The following is a 19,150-nucleotide window of genomic DNA, read 5'->3' as shown; positions in this document are numbered from 1 at the left end:
GAGAGAGAGAGAGAGAGAGAGAGAGAGAGAGAGAGAGAGAGAGAGAGAGAGAGAGAGAGAGAGAGAGAGAGAGAGAGAGAGAGAGAGGATTTGATCGGTAGTAACCATGGATTTGCTTGGTATGTGTTCTGTTACCGCAATAAACGCATGAGAAAGCGTTGGCATCTCAAAGACACTTGATCGGAGTCCTTGTTGTTGATTACTGGCACTGAAGGCTTGTAGTCAGTGACCAACCTTATGGTTTGCAGCCCCCACAGGTCATGACAATTTCTTTTTCAAATTCCCAGACTGAAGCAAGACATTCTTTTTGGATCTGTGCATACCTGGTGCATGATGCAAAACAGACAGATCTCAACTCCCCATTGGGCTGCTTTTGTGGTAAGATGGCTCCAATGCCGTAGCTGCTAGCATCCACACTCATGGTTGTCTCCTTATTTGTATCAAATAATGCTAAGGCCCTTGAAGAGGACAACAGTTCTTTCACCATCTTAAAGGCCTGAATTTGGCTTTGGTCCCAAACCCATGAAGGAAGCATCCTCTCAAATTAAATCATTAATTATTGATGATAGGTTACTGACATAGCGGCCCACATGATTAGTCATACCCAGGACCCTGTAGAGCTGTTTTTTGTTTTTTTTTCAGGCGGCTGCATGTCCACGATCGCCTGAACTTTAGCTCATAAATCTCTGACACAATAGTGGTCAATCATGTGACCCAGAAATTCGGCTTGGTTCCTCCAATATCCACACTTTTGTGGTAGTTTGAGACCACATTTCTTCTGGGTTTTGAGCACCTGCTCAAGATTTTCATTGTGTTCTTTGAGAGTCCTTCCAAAGACAAGAGTATCATCAACGTGGGTCATGATTCCACTGTGACCCTCCAGCAATTGCATCATCTTTTGTTGAAAGATTTCTGGTGCTGATGTGATGCCAAAAGGTAACCTATCAAAGGCATACCTGCCAAAAGGAGTGATGAATGTCGGGTAGTTGCACGAATCAGGATAGAGTGGAACCGACTAAAACCCACTCGAAGCATCGAGTTTTGAAAAAACAGCATCTAACACCAGCCAATTTGGGAAGTATCTCGTCCATTTTAAGTATTGGAAACTTCTCACGACAACCTCTTTTGGTCAGCTGGTTCAGGTCAACACAAATTATTCAGCACAGGCGTCATGGGGGCACACCACGCTCCATCACTCCCTGGATCCATCCATCCTTTGGGACCATACTGGATGCAGAACATTGGTGCTGTCGAAGCAATCTCCTTGGCTATTGGGCACAATCCTGGACGGGTCGCCACTCCAACGCAGGATACTCGAATGGCTCAATCATCCGAGCAAGCTGGTACTGATTTTGCCAAGGCTGAGTCAACCCGACCTGGTATTAATTCAACAGCTGAGTGGGATTTGAACTCAGGACACTAGGATCGCAAGGCTGCCACCCGAACCATTAAGCCAACACCAGGCACTCTATGGATGACACCCTTGTCTTCCATTCGTTAAAGCTCAGCCTCTATCTTGGGCAAAAGAGAAGCTGATACACACCTGGGTGTAGAAACGCTTTTAGGTACAGCATTGTCTTGGAGCTGAAGTTTTACAGCGCTGCACCACAGGTAACCCGCATCAGCAATTGCTCAACAAAAATGCTCAGTACCCTGTTTCTCTCCTCACCAGGACACAAAACTCGTCCCATGGCACTTGCTGTTGGTCCACTCAGCAAATTATTGCTGCAGTTCTTGACCACATATATTTTCACATGATAGGATTTCTGCTTGTGCACAGTATCGGTCATGCACACACATGCCATCACAATGGATTTTCCCACTGACACCTCGAAATGCTGATTTCGCAGGTTCCCATTATGGCTTTGGAGCAAGGTTGTTGAACATGCTTTTATTGATAATGGTCATATCTGCCCCAGTGTCTATTTTAAAACACACTGAACGGTTGTTCAAGTCAACCGTCACAGACCACGGATGGTCTCAGGAACCTGGTGCATTCACAACTCCAAGAAATGTGGTATCTTCCTCATGGTGACGAGTTACGACCTCAACTGCCCCTTACGTTACAACACCTTCTATAGTGTCCCGTGTTCATGCACCTCGAGCATTTTGCCTTGGCAGCAGGACACGTCTGACTGTCCTGATGTGCAAAACCTCCGGAGCTGGTACACTTGGTCCTCGGAGGAGGTTGAAACGTTTTTTGTGATTTTTTTCTTCCTTTTGTCTGCTCAACTCTTCCACGGCAGTTGAGTGGTCCTCTTGAAGACCCATCTGATCTATAATGAGTTCTCTTTCTCTTGCCTTTTGCAGACTAAGAGCTGCCATCAGTTGTAATTCCAGAGTGAGTTTCTTCTTCGCAAGTCTCAACACGAGTTGATCCCGGATTTACTCCTTGGTGTCATGGAAACCAAAAGTGCTCAGCACCAGTGCACAGGCACCTCGCATATTTTTACATAGACTCGTTGGCTTGCTGTGTCATTGATCTGAAAAGAGCTCTTTCATGAATCACATTTTCCCAACACCGTCTCTGTAAGCCATTCTCGTTTTCACCAGGATGGTCACCATCAACAGCAGAAGTATAAGTACAGGTGCTCACGACATCTTCTGCCAACGGACCCATTGCATAAACAAGGGTACTCACTTGGACCTCCGACGTTTCTCTAGTTAGCTTCCTGGCTTTGGAGTATCTATGAAACTGCTCTTTCCAGCAGGGCCACCCAGCAGGCTTTGTAAAGTCGAAGTTTTATGGTGGATTAAGCTTGCCTACGGCCCAGAACTATCTCCAAAATGGTATACTGTAGACTTAACAACAATTCGACTGACTTAACAATTGCTGAGTTCCACCGCTGCCACCATGTAACAGTAGACAAATTCCGGGAATGATTCGAACACACTCTTTTTGAAAGCAGCCATGATGGAAATACTTTATTACACGTAGCCAAACCAACGCATCATCAGCTCCTCATTAACACATGCATGAGATGTACTTCCACAAGAACGTCTCCACATTGTATTGTACAGTAGGCAGACACCAGCTGCGTCTCTCTCTACTAATCTGGAGATGATTATATCCTGTTCTGATTAATGGAACATGTCCTTCAATCCTGGAAAATCTCACCGTCTCACCGTTTCACTCCGGAATTGTCATCAAGTGAACCACTGGAAGAGGTTCAGTATCTTGAACTCCATCAGGCACATCCTCTCCTGGGGCGACCATCTGGCAAAGTTCACCTCCAAAAACGTGCTGCAGCCGAAGCATCCTTCATTGATCCAAGTCGTTTCTCCAAAAATCGGAACTACTCAAAGTCTTCAAACAAGGCGCTTGTCTGCAGCTCAATGGAGTACTGCTCTCCGCTCCGAGCCAGGACAGAGCATCACGCGAGTCTGTCCCAGATTATATGGAATCTAAAGGTTTCAATATTATTGGAATGCAAAGCACGAGGCCTGTTCCCCCTCCACCCTGTCCCTCACCCCGAAGTGATATGTTGCACACCATGCCTTGGATAAATAGGGCAGTTTGTGAACCCTCTGTGTTTTCCTCCAAATCTCGTGTCCCCAACCCCTCCTGTTCTGTCCCCATTTTACCCCCGACATACCGAGGGTCTGCTGATCTCTGTGTCCTACCCGAGAAGGTCGAGAACGTTCTGTCCTGCCTTGAACCTGCTTCTGCGACTGGTCTAGATGTCATGAGTCCCCAGGTTCTCAGATCCTGCTCCATGGTTCTTTCTCCTCCTCTATCTGCCATGTCCATTCTCTCCTCCTCCTTTGTCCACTCTGCTCTGAGTGGAATCAGCAAACATCACTCCGGTCCACAAGAAGGGCCAAAAAAAAAACCACACATGGCAAGTGATCCGCATGTCACCGGTTTGGCCGTCCTTATTTCTGAAAACCCGCAAACCCGCTCAAGTATCGTCCAAACCTGGATTGGATGGGAAATATGATCAATTTTAAAATGCAATGATTTTCTTCAATCCCACTTGCGAGGATGGACACAGACTGTCTGGGGGGGCGGAGGTAAGGGGGTCTTGCATTGTTCAGCTTCCATGTTTCTTGTGGAGTGCTGGCCAAGTGGCTTAAGCACTCAAGCAAGCATTCCATTGGAAACCATGGATAAGGAACGGATGGCTTGACAAGCGCTAGCTAGCTGCTTGATAATGGAGCCCCCCCCCCCTATAGGGACCTGAAACCGATACGTAATGATCCCTGAAGTAGTTCAGTGAGTCGAGCCAATTGGCTACGTGACGTCATGAGCTTTCTCTCACCGTAGGCCACGTGACCACCCTCCAGGATTCCGAGTGCAGTGTCATTTCCAATCACGTCTCATAAACAAATAAATAACCCGCTTGCGATTCCTACCAACCCGTTTCTTGTCACCTCCAAATTGCCATGTCTGAAAATAAACTGGTTTTACTAAAACGTTTCACTAATCGGAACAAATCGGTTTTAATAAAAACGATTTTCTCGTTCATCGGGCGTCGCCGCGTGACGTCACTGCGTTTCACGCATCCAAAACACGTAATGATGAAGAAGAAGAAAAAGAAGAAGAAGAAGAAGAATACCATTTCCGTTTGCCGCCATTTTGTGTGAAGTGAAAAAAACACGATGGTGAGTTTTGACGATTATACGGTTACATTTACTTGGTTCGGATCGTTGTTTCTGCTATCTTGATTTACATTCTGATTGCCGGAGTTTGGGAAATCGATATTTTCTATATTTACATTTGTTTCTGTGTGCAGTCTCTGAGGTGAAATACGAGCCGCGTGGGAAGATTAGTCATGAGACGTCCCCTATTGTTAAACTCCGATACTATAGGATGGCCATATGTGGAGGCTTGCGCTGATACCTGTTGTGGAGTTTGTACAATTAGTGAGCACGATTTTTAATGGTACCTTCGAGTTTATTCGACCCATCGGAGGACTGAACCGCCATTTGGCCTTTTTCTCTCTCTCTTCCCTCTCTCTCATCAAGCCACAATGTCTGTCCGAGCTATATCGGGATCGTCAGATTTGGAAAAAATGGAAATATCATCTTGGAACTTCGACATTATCGTATTTTCAGAAGAATTATCGAACAAATCCCACCGAACGACATGACCGGCGTTTACCCACAATGCACAGCGATATTTGAATTTACAACCGTCGACCGTCTTCGATTCATCACGTCGACCAATTGACGAAGCAATGAATAATGTTTCATTTTTATGTAAAACATTCAACATTCAAACACTTTTGGAAGAAACGCACAAAACAGCACAAAGTAGAATGACACTCAGAGGAGCGCGTACCTCTGCCAGGTGGAACAGTTCATGTTTTGGTTCCCACCGATGGGCTGGATCTGAACCAAAATCCAATCCGCTTGTTCTTGTCACCTATTCCACCCATCCACCTTGTTTTGCCATAACTCGTCCACAATCTTTTTGAGATGTAGTGATATATTTAGTTTTTGGCCCTATCTGTCAATTTCAGAAATTAGGCCTGTGTTGACCTTTTTGACCTCAAAATTAATTGGTCGTTGAATTCAGTGACCTGACATGAAAATGCTCTTCAAATATTGCAAGTCAATCAGATGAATATTGAGGATTTTAGAAAATTTGGCCCAAATTGGCCTTTTCGCATATTTTGACCTTTTGGCCTATGTTTACCTCAAAATTAATAGGTTGTTGAGTTCCTTGACTTCATATTCAAATGGTCTTCAAATTTCAAGTCATGCGGATGAAAATTGATTTTTAGAAACAAATAAAAATTTTGCCCTATTTTGGGTTGACAAAATATTTTGGGTTGGGCCTATGTTGACCTTTTGACCTGTGATAACTTCAAAACGTAATAGGTGGTTGAATTCACTGACCTGATATGCAAATCTTGTTCAAATTTCAAGTCAATCGGATGAAATTTGAAGATTTTAGCCAATTTGGCTCAAATTGGCCGATGTAGATCTTTTCCGTCGACCGAATTTTATGAAACTTCAATGTGGGATCGTCGCAGGGTCAGTGACATTAATCTCTGAAGAATTCAGAACGATCGGTTGAGCGGTTTGGGCTGGAGGCGAGCGGACAGACACACAAACAAACACACAAACAAGCCGGTAGGTGGACATGGGTAGTAGATCAAGTCGAATTTAGTCGTTTTTCAGCCGTTACTAGCCAACAAAAGCGTCCAGAGCAACGGTTCTGTCTGATTCATAGTCTCTGAGATTTTACGAACTTCGTTTTTTTTATTTTTCTCGACCAGGGTTCATTCAAAGTCTATCTTCTCTGCCAGTTTTCATGGGAGCGGGCTGAATTTTTTTGTTCAGGAGACTGAATGTGTTGCCCACAAACGATCATAGTTATGATTTTTGAATTTCGATATTTTTATTTTTTTAGATTTTTTTTGAAAATTTCAAAGGCCCGTTGCTAGGCAACTGAGGGTCCATAGCAACGGTTCTCAAACGCGCACAACTAGGTCATGGTCTGAACCTACGACCAGAGTTTCATCAAAATCGGCCTATGATTAACGAGTACTGGCCTGGACAGACAGACAAACAGACATAACGATGGGAAACCTGACAATAAGGGTAGATAAATCGACTACCCAACATAACGACGGAAAACCTGACAAGGGTTTTCCCAATACACAGAGACAAGGGAAAACCCAATACACAAACACACACAAACAAACATACACACAAACAAATACACAAACACATAAACAAACACACAAACAAACACAAACACAGAAACAAATACACAGACACACAAACAAACAAGCCGGAAGGCGGACATGGGTAGTAGCGATGGGGAATGATGACCTGTGGATTAAGCACAAGAAAATTCTTGATTCTGGCTTCAAGGGTTAATGCTGCAGATTGTTTTTTTGTTAAAATACCCCCACATTTAGAGGTTTTTCGGCCGTTGCTGGGCAACAGAGGGGTCCATAGCAACGGTTCTTTCTCGCACATAAATAGGACATACCATGAACCAACCATACCAGTTTCATGTATATCTGACTCATAGTCTCTGAGATATAACGAACTTCGTTTTTTTATTGTTTTCGACCAGGGTTCATTCAAAGTCTATCTTCTCCGACAGTTTTCATAGGATCCGGCTGGAATTTTTGACAATATGGCTGAATGTACTGCCCACAGTCGCTCGTGGCCCGGTTTTTGATTTTCGATAAAATACATTTTTTGTGATTTTTTTCAAAAATTTCAAAGTCCCGTTGCTATGCAACGGTGGTGTCCATAGCAACGGTTTTCATTTACACACAACTAGGTCATGGTATGAACCTACCAACCAAGTTTCATCGAAATCGCCATTGTATTAACGGAGCACTGGAACGAACAGACAGACAGACATACAGACAGACAGACAAACATATCGACGGAAAAAGTGATAATAAGGGTAGATCAAAAAAAACATTTTTTTTTTCGACTTTATCGACGACCCAACAAAAAATGAAAAAATACACAGACACACAAGTACACACACACACAAACACACACACACAAACAAACACAAACAAATACACAAACCAGCCGGTAGGCGGACATGGGTAGTCGATCAAGTCGAATTTAGTCGTTTTTCAGCCGTGACTAGCCAACAAAAGCGTCCATAGCAACGGTTTTCAACCAGGGTTCATTCAAAGTCTATCCTCTCCGCCAGTTTTCATGGGAGCGGGCTGAATTTTTTTTGTCAAAGAGGCTGAATGTGTTGCCCACAAACGATCATAGTTTGATTTTTGAATTTCGATATTTTAATTTTTTTAGATTTTTTTTGAAAATTTCAAAGGCCCGTTGCTTGGCAACTGAGAGGTCCATAGCAACGGTTCTCAAACGTGCACAACTAGGTCATGATATTAACCTACCACCAGAGTTTCATCAAAATTGACCTACGATTAACGGAGTACTGGCCTGGACAGACAAACAGACAGACATAACGACGGAAAACCTGACAATTAGGGTCGATAGATCGACTACCAAACAGACAGACAGACAGACAGACATAACGACGGAAAACCTGACAATTAGGGTCGATAGATCGACTACCAAACAGACAGACAGACAGACAGACATAACGACGGAAAACCTGACAATAAGGGGAGATGGATCGACTACCCAATACACAAACAAACAAACGGAGGATATCAATATACTTGTGAAAAAAAAACATTCTTGACAAGTAATAACAATAATAACATAGAGTTGACACAACACCATGTAAATCGATATTATAAATGGCGCCCTGTCTGTCTGTCTGTTGCGTTGTAACTTCAGATCGGATGAACGGATTTCAAGAAATCGAAATAGGATGGATTCAGAAAACTCTCCGGAAGGTTTGTGACCAAACAAATATATATATATATATATATATATATATATATATATATATATATATATATATATATATATATATATATATATATATATGTATTTTTTTTTTTTTTTAATGGGAACACGTGACTAAACTGCAAATGCCAACTTGTGACGCTGGTTATCCCTGCATGGAGGGCAGGACCTCTCAGGAATCCTTTTTAGCTCACCTGGACTTTATTCAGGTGAGCTTATGTGATCGAGCAGTGTCGGTAGTTCAATGAGTGAGTGAGTGGGTCTGCAAACATTTCAGTCATAATCGCTTGAAGGAAACACACAATTTTGATAAGCTTCATATCTGATGCCCAGCGAAGGCGAATTCACTGCATCGATCAGATTCAGAAAACACTTGATATATTCAATACTTTTTCTTAAAACATTTTACATTGAAACAAAAACTCTCCTCCTTCATCTTCTTCTTCACTTATTCAATCGCGTCTCTCATGTTGTTCCACCATCCTCTTCTTCCTCACATATCAACATGAGTCCCATTCAGTCCTGTTTCTCATATCCATTAGATTGAAATGCCATTTGCTCGATTCAACACTTTTGTTTTTACAAGATTGCCATTTTAATATCGCCCTATTTCTGATTATACACCGCCTTTTCAAGCATCACAAAGCAGGTCACTCCACTTGCAACACAGGTGAGAAAAGTATGGAAAAACAACAATACACCTGATATCTCAGTATGGTTTGGATTCGTTAAGATTTGGAATCAACGTGGTGGATGAAACATCTTTGTAGGGAGAGGTGTGTGTGTGTGTGTGTGTGTGTGTGTGTGTGTGTGTGTGTGTGTGTGTGTGTGTGTGTGTGTGTGTGTGTGTGTGTGTGTGTGTGTGTGTGTGTGTGTGTGTGTGTGTGTGTGTGTGTGTGTGTGTGTGTGTGTGTGTGTGTGTGTGTGTGTGTGTGTCCGTCCTCCATATCTCCAAAACCATAAAACCTAGCAGCCTGAAACTTTGCATGTACACTAAGAAATCTCCAAGGAAGTAATTAATTAAAACACTCCTTTTGAAGATAACTAACGGCCTTATTTAATTATATCCTTCATCAGGACGTTACATTGTCCATCACAATTATATGCCAGGCCAGATTAGAGCTATGTCAGGTCAGGCCAGATTAGATCTGTGACTTGCGACAGGTATCATGTAAACCTGTACTAACCTGTTCCATGGTCGGGTTGTCGGTGACGAAACCGTCTCCCCCAGCAGGTTTTTTGGTGAGGAGGGTGTTCGGATATGGACACCCAGCAGGATTAAAAACAAAACCTGTCAAAGGGCGGAGGAGCTCCTTGTGAGCCAACAGCCATCCATATCTAGTGCCCAACAGTGTCTGCGGACATCCTCCTGCAGTTGGGTTACTTCTCATTAGGAGGTTGGTGGTAGGATTTGCACACCGGCCACCGTAAAACCCTTCATTCTGCAAAACACAAAAACGCAAAGAAATCTGAAAAACCACTCTGTGGGAGTACCTCCTGTGCAGCTTCCCTTCGCAGGGCAGCTCACCGGATGACGGGATTGGGGCAAAGCCTTCGGGACCCCCGATCTTTGATGAGAGAAGGGAAACCACGGGGTAACATTCCCGGGTCAGATTGCAGGAGAGTGTGTCGGAGTGGTGCTGGGATGTCGTCCACCAGACGGCGGTCACCTTGGGTTAACCTGAGGCGGTCCCTTCGGGTGGGTGCCTGGAATGTCCTATCCCTAAGAGAGGATGATCACCTGTCTCTGTTATCTGAGCTCAAGCGTTTGGACATCGGTATTGCAGCTCACTCTGGGGTTCGGAGACCGGATTGCAGCGAGATAATGGCGGGTGGTTACACCTACTATTAGTCTGGTCACTCTGATGGTTGCCATGCCCAAGGAGTTGCTGTAGCTGTGTCCAAAAAGCTGACTCCAATGATAATTGAGGTAACACCAGTCAACGAGCATATTATGAGACTAAGGATTCATCACTCCTTGGGTGTCACTTCCCTGGTCTCTGTTTATGCTCCGACTGAGGCGAGTGATCTCACCGTGAAGGATGCATTCTACGCCATGCTCGAGTCTGTGGTTGATCAACGCCCCAGATGAGATACACTTCTAGTCTTGGGTGATTTCAATGCATCGACTGGAACTGAAAGGGATGGTTATGAGACGTGTGTTGGTCCCCATGGGTCTGGAACTGTAAACCTGAATAGCACTAAGTTCCTTGACTTTGCAAGAAGTCACGGACTTAGGGTGGCCGGTTCATGGTTTCAGCGCCCACAAGCTAATCGCTGGACTTGGTATTCCAACACTGGTGGTGTGGCAAAGGAGATTGACCATGTCCTCATTGATGGTTGCTGCAGGGTCTACCGGAGTGCTCATTTCCTCAATACTGACCACCGGCTTGTTGTAGCAACTCTGAAGTTGCACCATAAATCCAGGAGAATGGCACCATCCAAGCCAAGGCTGGACGGAGGTAAGCTCAGCTCAAGGATGATAGGGTAGCTGAGGAGTTTGCGAACAAGCTGAGTGGAGATTTGGGGGGTCTGGGTGCTTTGGGAGGTCCTGAAGAGTTGTGGAGTGCCTTCAAGACCACTATCATTGATGTTGCTGGTGGATGTCTTGGAACTCACCATTGGGCAAATAAGAATTTTGTCTCTCAAGGGACACTGGATACCATTGACCAGAGTCACAGGGCCAGGCTGAATGGCAGAACTGAGCTGTTAAGGGAGCTGAGGTGTAAAACTGGACGTGTGCTGGGGTGGACAAGGAGGCCTATTGGAGAGGAATCTGTGAGGGGGTAGAGCATCACCTGTGGTCAAGTGATTCTCGTTCCGCTTGCAGGGGAATTCACGCATTGCGTTCATCCAAGCCCATCCCTCGGTGTACTGCAGTTTGAGCAGAGGGTGGTAGGCTCTTGACAGAGGAGTCTGAAGTGAAGGCCCGCTGGACCGGTTACTTTGAGCAGTTGTACCATGCTGATCCACCAGCTGTCAAGTTGCATATCAGCGGTTACAATCCCTGTTGCTGATCCTCCAATCAACTGTGGTCCACCTTCGTTTGTGGAAACACAGGCTGTGGTGAACCAGTTGAAATGGGTAAAGCTCCAGGGATTTGTGGCATCCATGCTGAACTTCTCAAGGCTGGTGGAAATGCTGCGCTCGTGTCGTTGCATGCAGTTCTCTACTCTGCCTGGAACACAGGCATCATCCCAACTGACTGAAGGAGGGGCCTTGTTGTCCCTCTCTGGAAAGGGAAGGGTGATCGCCAAGACTGCAACAACTACTGAGGGGTGACGCTGCTCTCAGTGCCGGGCAAGGTCTTTGCTCGGATAATTCTTGATAGGGTTCGCCACCATCTGCTTGAGCACCAGCACCCAGAGCAGTCAGGCTTTACACCAAAGAGGTCAAGGATTGACCGTATCCTTGCTCTTTGGGTCCTCACCGACCGCAGATGAGTTTCGGCAGGGGCTGCTTGTAGCTTATGTTGATCTCTGTAAAGCGTTCGATTCAGTGAATTGCGATGCCCTCTGGAGGATTCTTGGTCTTCGTGGGGTGCCACCAAAACTGATCGATCTGATGTCTGAACTCTACTCTGGTACTAAGAGTGCTGTGAGATGTGGTGGTCTCATCCCTAACTTATTTCCAGTTGTTACTGGAGTTTGTCAGGGGTATGTACTGGCCCCCACTCTTGTCAGCACTTGTATGGACTGGATTCTAGGGAGGATGTCAGAGAGATCAAGCTGTGGTGCATCATTTGGGAATGTCAAGATCTCTGACCTTGATTTTGTAGATGATGCAGTCATCTTTGCGGAGATTTTAGATATCCTTTTGGGGGCCCTCGAGGTGCTGAATGAGGAGTTGGAGCCGCTGGGATTACGGGTTTCCTGGGTCAAAAATAAGATCCAGGCTTTCAATGACATCTTGGATGCTGCTGTCCTGTCTCTGCCTGTTTGTGGTGAGGATGTTGAGGTCGTGAAGAGAGATTCACTTACCTTGGCAGTGATATTCATGTCTCTGCTGGCTGTGAGTCAGAGGTCAATAGACGTCTGGGTCGGGCCTGGGGAGTCAAGGATTCACTGGATGATGGGGTGTGGTGCTGCCGGTACCTGTGCGGGAGGATGAAAGTCCGAGTCTTCAGGTCCTTGGTGCTTCCAGTCTTGCTCTATGGATGCGAGACTTGGATTCTGACCAAGGATCTGAGATGGAGACTTAATTCCCTTGGTACCAGGTCTCTTCGGAGAATCCTTGGCTATCGCTGGTCGGATTTTGTGTCCAATTAGCGGTTGCTGAGAGAGAATCAAATGAGATTTGTCACCTGCATAGTGCGTGAGCGTCGGCTGCGGCTGGATAGACATGTGGCTCATTTTCCTGACGCTGATCCTGCTCACCAGATTCTCTCAGCGAGGGAGTCTTGTGAGTGCAGGAGGCCAATGGGTCGACCACGTGCCTCGTGGTTGCAGCAGGTTGATCGGCATCTCAAGGAGATGGGGATGAGCCAGGCATCTGCCTGGGGGATGGCCAGACGGAGGCCCCTGGAGTACCGGCGGAAAGTGTACGCAGCGACGTGCTGCTCTGGTGCATGCTCCCATACCTGACCTGACCTGAATTGTATGTGGACATCACATTGTGGACGGTTGGTTGATCTCGACTGAGATGTCACAAAAAATTCAGTAAAGCCATTATCGACTCGGGATTGTCAGAGGCAAATTTGAAAGTGTTTTAAAAGATAAATTCATGATTTAAAATGCATCTCAAGTTCTAATATGTCAAGGAAACGGATTCTGACCATATTTTGATAATTTGGTGGCTTATTTAACGAGTTGATCGTGTTTAAAATAATTGCTTGTTCTCCTTATTCATGCTCTAATCCGCTTAATTTTTTTGTCGGTGACCAACACATGACAACTTTCTGAACTCATTGCTTTCACCTGCACACTGTGACGTCTTTTGTTTTTAAATTTCACCAAAATGACGAAGCCTTAACCCGAACCCTAACTTGATGTGTGCCTTTCCACAGTCCACGACTCCATGTGCTCAGAAGTTGGAAGGAACGTGCGCATTGCTTTGCTCAGTTTCTCTCTGTGCATGTGCTTACATGATGTTAGAAATGCTGGGTAGGTGGGACGGAGAAGGTCATGATGTGTCCAGCAACCTGAGAAAAATGTTTTGAAATTTAAACTGATAATTGAAGGTCGAGTACTTTATTTTGGGGAATTGCCAAAATTATCAAACATTTACAATTATAGATCGTACAAGAGGTTGGATTATCGTACAAATGCGATACTGACTGGACATCTGGCAACCTTGGCTGGGACTTTCGGAACGAAATTTTGCATCAATCATGTGAAGAGAAATATCCACAGTTTATGTAATTTATTTTGGTTTTGACCTAATTTTTCAGATCACGACCGAGTTATAGACATTTTAACATTTTTCACCAAAACTCGACCAAAGTTTGTCCGATCCGAATGACCTTAACCTCTGTAGATAGCTTGCGAGAAAGTCAGATTTACGCCAAATGCACACCCCTCGGGGTTAAAGGTTATGGTCAAGTTGATCTGAATATATATATATATATATATATATATATATATATATATATATATATATATATATATATATATATATATATATATATATATATATATAATTTTTTTGTCTGCACAATTTAGCCAACAAGGAATCTCAAAGACTGCTTGGTATACAATATGTTCTTGCATCGTAATAGTGTACCTGCACTGAAGTTGTGCACCTGGTGTGAGTTTCGTGTCCTTGACATCCTTTTTCAGATTGTAACTGAATTAACAAAAACACCTTTTTTGATCAAAACTTGAATAATTTTCCTCTAATTTTATAATCCACCATCAACCTTCCCTCCAGGTCTTGCACACAGCTGTTCAGCACCATCTCGGATCATTCCCCATCCAAAACCATGACATTCTCTTCCCCCGTTATTGCCCCTGCCCCCACTCCCAAATCCACCCGCTCCTAAATTTCCTATTTTTCCTCATTGAGAGTTTCCTTCTGCACACATCTGTCCACCCTGTGCATCATCCCCTACCACTCATTCCTCCTCATATACAATGTCCAAGGAGACAAAGGATATGAATGTAAAACACCAAGAACAAGCACATCTTGCAGGGAATATATTTCCTTGTGGGTTGTGAACAATGGTTAAACCACTACGATCACCGGGGTGTGCATGTGTCCCACAGCGCGAGTGCATCTCCATCCACGTAGGCCAGGCGGGCACGCAGATCGGGAATTCTTGCTGGGAGCTCTACTGTCTGGAGCATGGGATCCCGCCTGATGGGCAAATGCCCAGTGACAAGACCATTGGGAGTGGAGATGACTCTTGCAACACCTTCTTTACTGAGACGGACGCTGGGAAACACGTTCCTCGTGCGGTCTTTATCGATCTGGAACCGACTGTGATTGGTCAGCAACCTGTCTAAGCTATCCTTTACTCCTTTCCTATTTTACCCTTTACTCATTTTTCTTAACTTCTGGTTTGTGAGGTAAGTTATCTTCACCAATCATTCTGAACTCACCTTCACCCAGAACTTACCTTCACCTTGAACCTGAACTCACCTTCACCCTGATGTTCAGATTGTGCCGTTCTTTAGATGAAGTACGCACTGGTACTTACAGACAACTCTTCCACCCTGAGCAACTTATTTCAGGTAAAGAGGATGCAGCCAACAACTACGCTCGGGGCCACTACACCACTGGAAAGGAGATCATAGACCTGGTTGAAGACCGCATCCGTAAGCAGGTACACCAGGAAAGAATCATTTCCTCAAAAAAGCTTCTCAATATTTAATGTAATCTTTACTTCAAGGGACCTTGTGGTCTCCTTTTGGACCAACAATGATGTTCGAGTCGAGAGAAGGTTCCAGAACCTTCTACAGACATGAACATCACCGCTCTACCAATGTTATGTTAAGTCCTGAAGCACCTCTTGTATCATTGTCACTGAACTCTGCTCAGTACCAATGGTTGTGATCTCCGATCTGCTCTTTACTGAACCCCAGGCGGACCAGTGCACAGGCCTGCAGGGTTTCCTGATCTTCCACTCCTTTGGGGGCGGCACAGGTTCCGGCTTTTCATCCCTGCTTATGGAACGACTCTCAGTTGAATACGGGAAGAAGTCCAAGTTGGAGTTCGCCGTGTACCCAGCCCCTCAAGTGTCTACCGCGGTGGTCGAGCCATACAACTCTGTTCTGACGACCCACACCACAATGGAGCACTCGGATTGTGCCTTCATGGTGGACAACGAGGCCATATATGATATATGTCGTCGCAACTTGGACATAGAGCATCCGAGCTACACGAACCTGAACCGCCTCATGGCGCAGATCGTCTCGTCCATCACTGCCTCATTACGCTTCGACGGAGTACTCAATGTCGATCTGACGGAGTTCCAGACAAACCTGGTGCCCTACCCACGGATCCACTTCCCATTGACCACTTACGCACCTGTCATCTCTGCCGAGAAGGCCTTCCATGAGCAGCTGTCGGTGTCTGACATCACCAATGCATGTTTTGAGCCCGCCAATCAGATGGTGAAGTGTGACCCTCGTCATGGCAAGTACATGGCATGCTGCATGCTGTACCGTGGAGACGTCGTGCCCAAGGACGTGAACGCCGCCATCGCCGACATCAAGACAAAGCGCTCCATCCAATTTGTAGATTGGTGTCCAACCGGCTTCAAGGTATGTCCAAATGCAGGTAAATCATGATGGTCGTGCTCGGTAATTGTGGATGTGGCTTTTGTACTAGCTCATTCTCCGTTGTTTCTTCTCTTCCCAGGTCGGCATAAACTACCAGCCTCCGACCATGGTACCCAGAGGTGATCTCGCCAAGGTCCAGCGGGCTGTGTGCATGTTGAGCAACACGACGGCCATTGCGGAAGCCTGGGCACGACTCGATCACAAGTTCGACCTGATGTTTGCCAAACGTGCCTTTGTGCACTGGTATGTGGGGGAAGGAATGGAGGAGGGAGAGTTCGCAGAGGCACGAGAGGACCTCGCCTTGCTGGAGAAGGACTATGAGGAGGTTGGGGCTGCCCTGGTTGAGGGAGAGGGGGAGGGGTTTGATGAGTTCTAGCTCAATAATGCCGAAAAGTGTTGGATGTTAAACTGTGTTGACATTCATTTTGGAGATTCTTTCCTTGTCATTTACGAGTAGTCGTCGATTAGCCATTACAATATGATTGATACATCTGTGTACTTCCTTTAACAACTTTGTGGATTTCATCATGAGACGGAAGACCAAGAAAGAACAAATCACTCACCTACTCTAACTCTTCAGAGCCACTTTGTGTACATTTTTGTGTCCCTTGGAGTTCTGTTCCTCATTTCCTTTTTTCTTGTTTTTCTCTTCATCTTCACTTGTTTCATCCAACTTTATGGGATTTCATTATCAGCTTCCACCGTTATTGTCGTGATACCTATATAACTAACTGTCCATGATAATCCACCCCCAGCCCTTGCCTGCCACAGCCCATTGATCTACCACGCTCTCCCCTTTGCTTTTCTAAGGCCACCCAGTGACATGACAGCATGCTTCACGTACAATTTCCTTACGTTAAGCCATTACTACTTATTACCACGTGCCATCCTCTACATGGTGCACATTCAAACAAGAAAATCCTTTCACTAACAATGCCCTACTTCATTCAATGAGAATTTGCTAAACTACCCATACATGGACGATTACTTCTCCATGCAGTTCTGTCTGTTCTCAGACAGTCTCACCCCCCCCTTTTCTCCCTCCCCCTGCCCCACCACAAAGGTAACACTCGGACTTGCAGCTCCTGCAAGTTTCAATGTCGGGGCAACAGCTCCAGCCTTAATACAAACTCACACCTCATTAACTCAATTGGGCAGAGTTGGGAAAAGTGAGCTGTAGCTAACTTATTATCCCCCGCCGCGTGGTGGAAGGGGGATATTGTTTATTCTCCTTGCCGTACTACCTTCCCCCTCAGTTGTAAACAAAATTCAAAATGTACAATTATTATGTACAGAATTCTTCCCTCATCAATTCACTCCGATGTCCTGGGTCTGGGAGAGCATGAGTGGCAAAAACACAAACAGGCCTACCTTACCAACTATATAACTTGACCAATTCAAACTCCGCGACTTGACCACATCCCCCAGTGGATGTCACCTGCTCTAGGGGTCAGCTGAGCCCAAATACCAATTTGGAAACTACGGATTAAATTTCACTGGCTACCTGCCCTTCATGGCACATCTCGTCACACGGAAACGAGTCGAACATTCCCACATTCATACACAATGCAGGGTGTTTCAAAAAGAGTGATGCAACTTTAAATGTTTATTTACAAAACTTCAGGAACGTGAACCAAACATTTCTTGAAAGTTTATGACGTGGTATTTTTTTATCACTGATTGCTATTGTAGTAAGTCACTGCTAGAGTTTGTGAGAGCCCAAGGTCTGAAATTGGTATTGACACAAAATCCTTGTAATTGACGTTCTTGATGTGTGCTCCTCTGCGGTTCAGACAGACATTGATCCTCAGTCCAAAGTTTTGTCCAACTTTTCTGGAGGTCTCATATGGCAAAGCCTGGGGGTATTCTGAAACCCCCTGCTTCAGATCATCCAGTGTGGCAGGGTGGTTGGCATAGACAGAGCCCTTGGCAGCCCTCCAGAACCAGTAGTACGGAGGGTTCAAGTCTGAGCTACGGGATGCCCAGTCATGAGTGATTTGGAAACGAGGGCAGTTTCTGACAACGAGGCAGTTTCTGAACGAGGACAACGAGGCAGTTTCTGAAGAGCTGCCGCATGAAAGTGATGGTGTCACCAGCTGTATGTGGGAGTGCACCAGTTTGCATAAACCAGGTTATGCTGAGCTGGTTTACGGTGACCTTTTGGGCAAGATCATTATAGAATTTCTGGAGCACAGCCCAGTAGCGCTCACTGTTGATCGTCACCGTCCTGCTGTTGTCATTCTCAAACCAGTGAGGCCCAAGCATTCCCCATCTGGAATTGAAGGCGCAGAAGCATGTGACCTTAGGCCCTTTAAGGTTGCACACGCTTCTGTGCACACGCTTCAACATCCCACTGTGTATTCGCTTTACGAGTGTGGGGTGTATGTCGCTTGATTAGCCGTGTATGTATGTGGTTCGCTTTATTTTACCTATTGTTTGTGTTGTTATTTCTTCCTCGTTCTGCTACCTCATTCTGTCTGTCTCTTTTCCTCTTCTTCACTTCGTTTCGCTTCACCTCATTCGTTTGGCTTCGCTTCACGTCGCTCACTCCTTCAGCACCTTTCAAGTACATTTCAAATCTTTCTCGTCTCCATACCTGGTTACCTCACCTTGTTACCCGGCCATATCACGACTCCTCACCTCGCCGCCAGCCATTCTCCAAACATAAGCTGCCACATACCATTCCATGCAGCTATCTGTTACCATCGAGCGCTTAAACCTCAGGAGTGCAAACGGAGCACCATCACGTGCAATCACCCTTACCATCGGGCGCTCTGAGTGAGTGCAAGTGGAGTGGAGGAGGGAGCGTGAGGAGGTGAATCCAAGGACCATCAGACCAGACCGTTGTGCGGCAGCAACTCAGGTGTCAGGGGTTCGCAACACTAACCCCAACGACTTCTTTCTCACCTCCACCTCTTCTTACCCCTCCTCCAATCATTCACTCCTTCAAATGTCTGGATCCATTAGTTAAAGTGCTAATTTTACTGGCTGAGTATTCCGACGCGAGGTACGTTGTGTCGAGGTAATGGGAATGTTAGACGTGTTGTAAATACTTGCCTGCCTGCTATTGCAAATAGAAGCTTGAAACTGTCTTGACTTGTCCTGTC

The 19,150-nt window shown here is 45.4% G+C and overlaps 1 protein-coding gene across 3 annotated transcripts; it reads left to right on the top strand.

The window, feature by feature from the left end:
- The first annotated feature begins 4,491 nt into the window (after positions 1 to 4,491).
- LOC147007433 (tubulin alpha-1C chain-like) lies at positions 4,492 to 19,134 on the top strand. Of its 3 annotated transcripts, XM_085867160.1 has the most exons (6): positions 4,559 to 4,605; positions 8,251 to 8,309; positions 14,526 to 14,748; positions 14,937 to 15,085; positions 15,345 to 16,025; positions 16,123 to 19,134. In XM_085867160.1, exons 2-6 carry the CDS (start codon positions 8,256 to 8,258, stop codon positions 16,417 to 16,419), a joined length of 1,404 nt encoding a protein of 467 aa, XP_085723286.1. In that variant the 5' UTR covers positions 4,559 to 4,605; positions 8,251 to 8,255; the 3' UTR covers positions 16,420 to 19,134. The 3 variants fall into 3 exon arrangements, with proteins under 3 accessions (XP_085723287.1, XP_085723286.1, XP_085723288.1); XM_085867161.1 differs by lacking the exon at positions 8,251 to 8,309 and having other exon boundaries at positions 4,492 to 4,605; XM_085867162.1 differs by lacking the exons at positions 4,559 to 4,605; positions 8,251 to 8,309 and adding an exon at positions 13,328 to 13,424.
- Positions 19,135 to 19,150: the final 16 nt, after the last annotated feature.

Source organism: Eptatretus burgeri, unplaced genomic scaffold, assembly GCF_056783735.1.
Source record: "Eptatretus burgeri isolate ZD-2024b unplaced genomic scaffold, Ebu_testis_v1 Ebu_testis_scaffold_172, whole genome shotgun sequence".
NCBI classification, from domain to species: domain Eukaryota; kingdom Metazoa; phylum Chordata; class Myxini; order Myxiniformes; family Myxinidae; genus Eptatretus; species Eptatretus burgeri.
Note: the sequence above shows the minus strand (reverse complement) of the source record. Positions and strands in the feature narration are given on the sequence as shown.

Excerpts from the sequence above, each read along its gene's own strand:
- LOC147007433 (XM_085867160.1), top strand. The coding sequence starts at position 8,256 with ATGAACGGATTTCAAGAAATCGAAATAGGATGGATTCAGAAAACTCTC. Across the intron at positions 8,310-14,525 it reads TTCAGAAAACTCTCCGGAAG|CGCGAGTGCATCTCCATCCA; the intron begins GTTTGTGACCAA and ends TGTGTCCCACAG. Across the intron at positions 16,026-16,122 it reads GGTGTCCAACCGGCTTCAAG|GTCGGCATAAACTACCAGCC; the intron begins GTATGTCCAAAT and ends TTCTCTTCCCAG.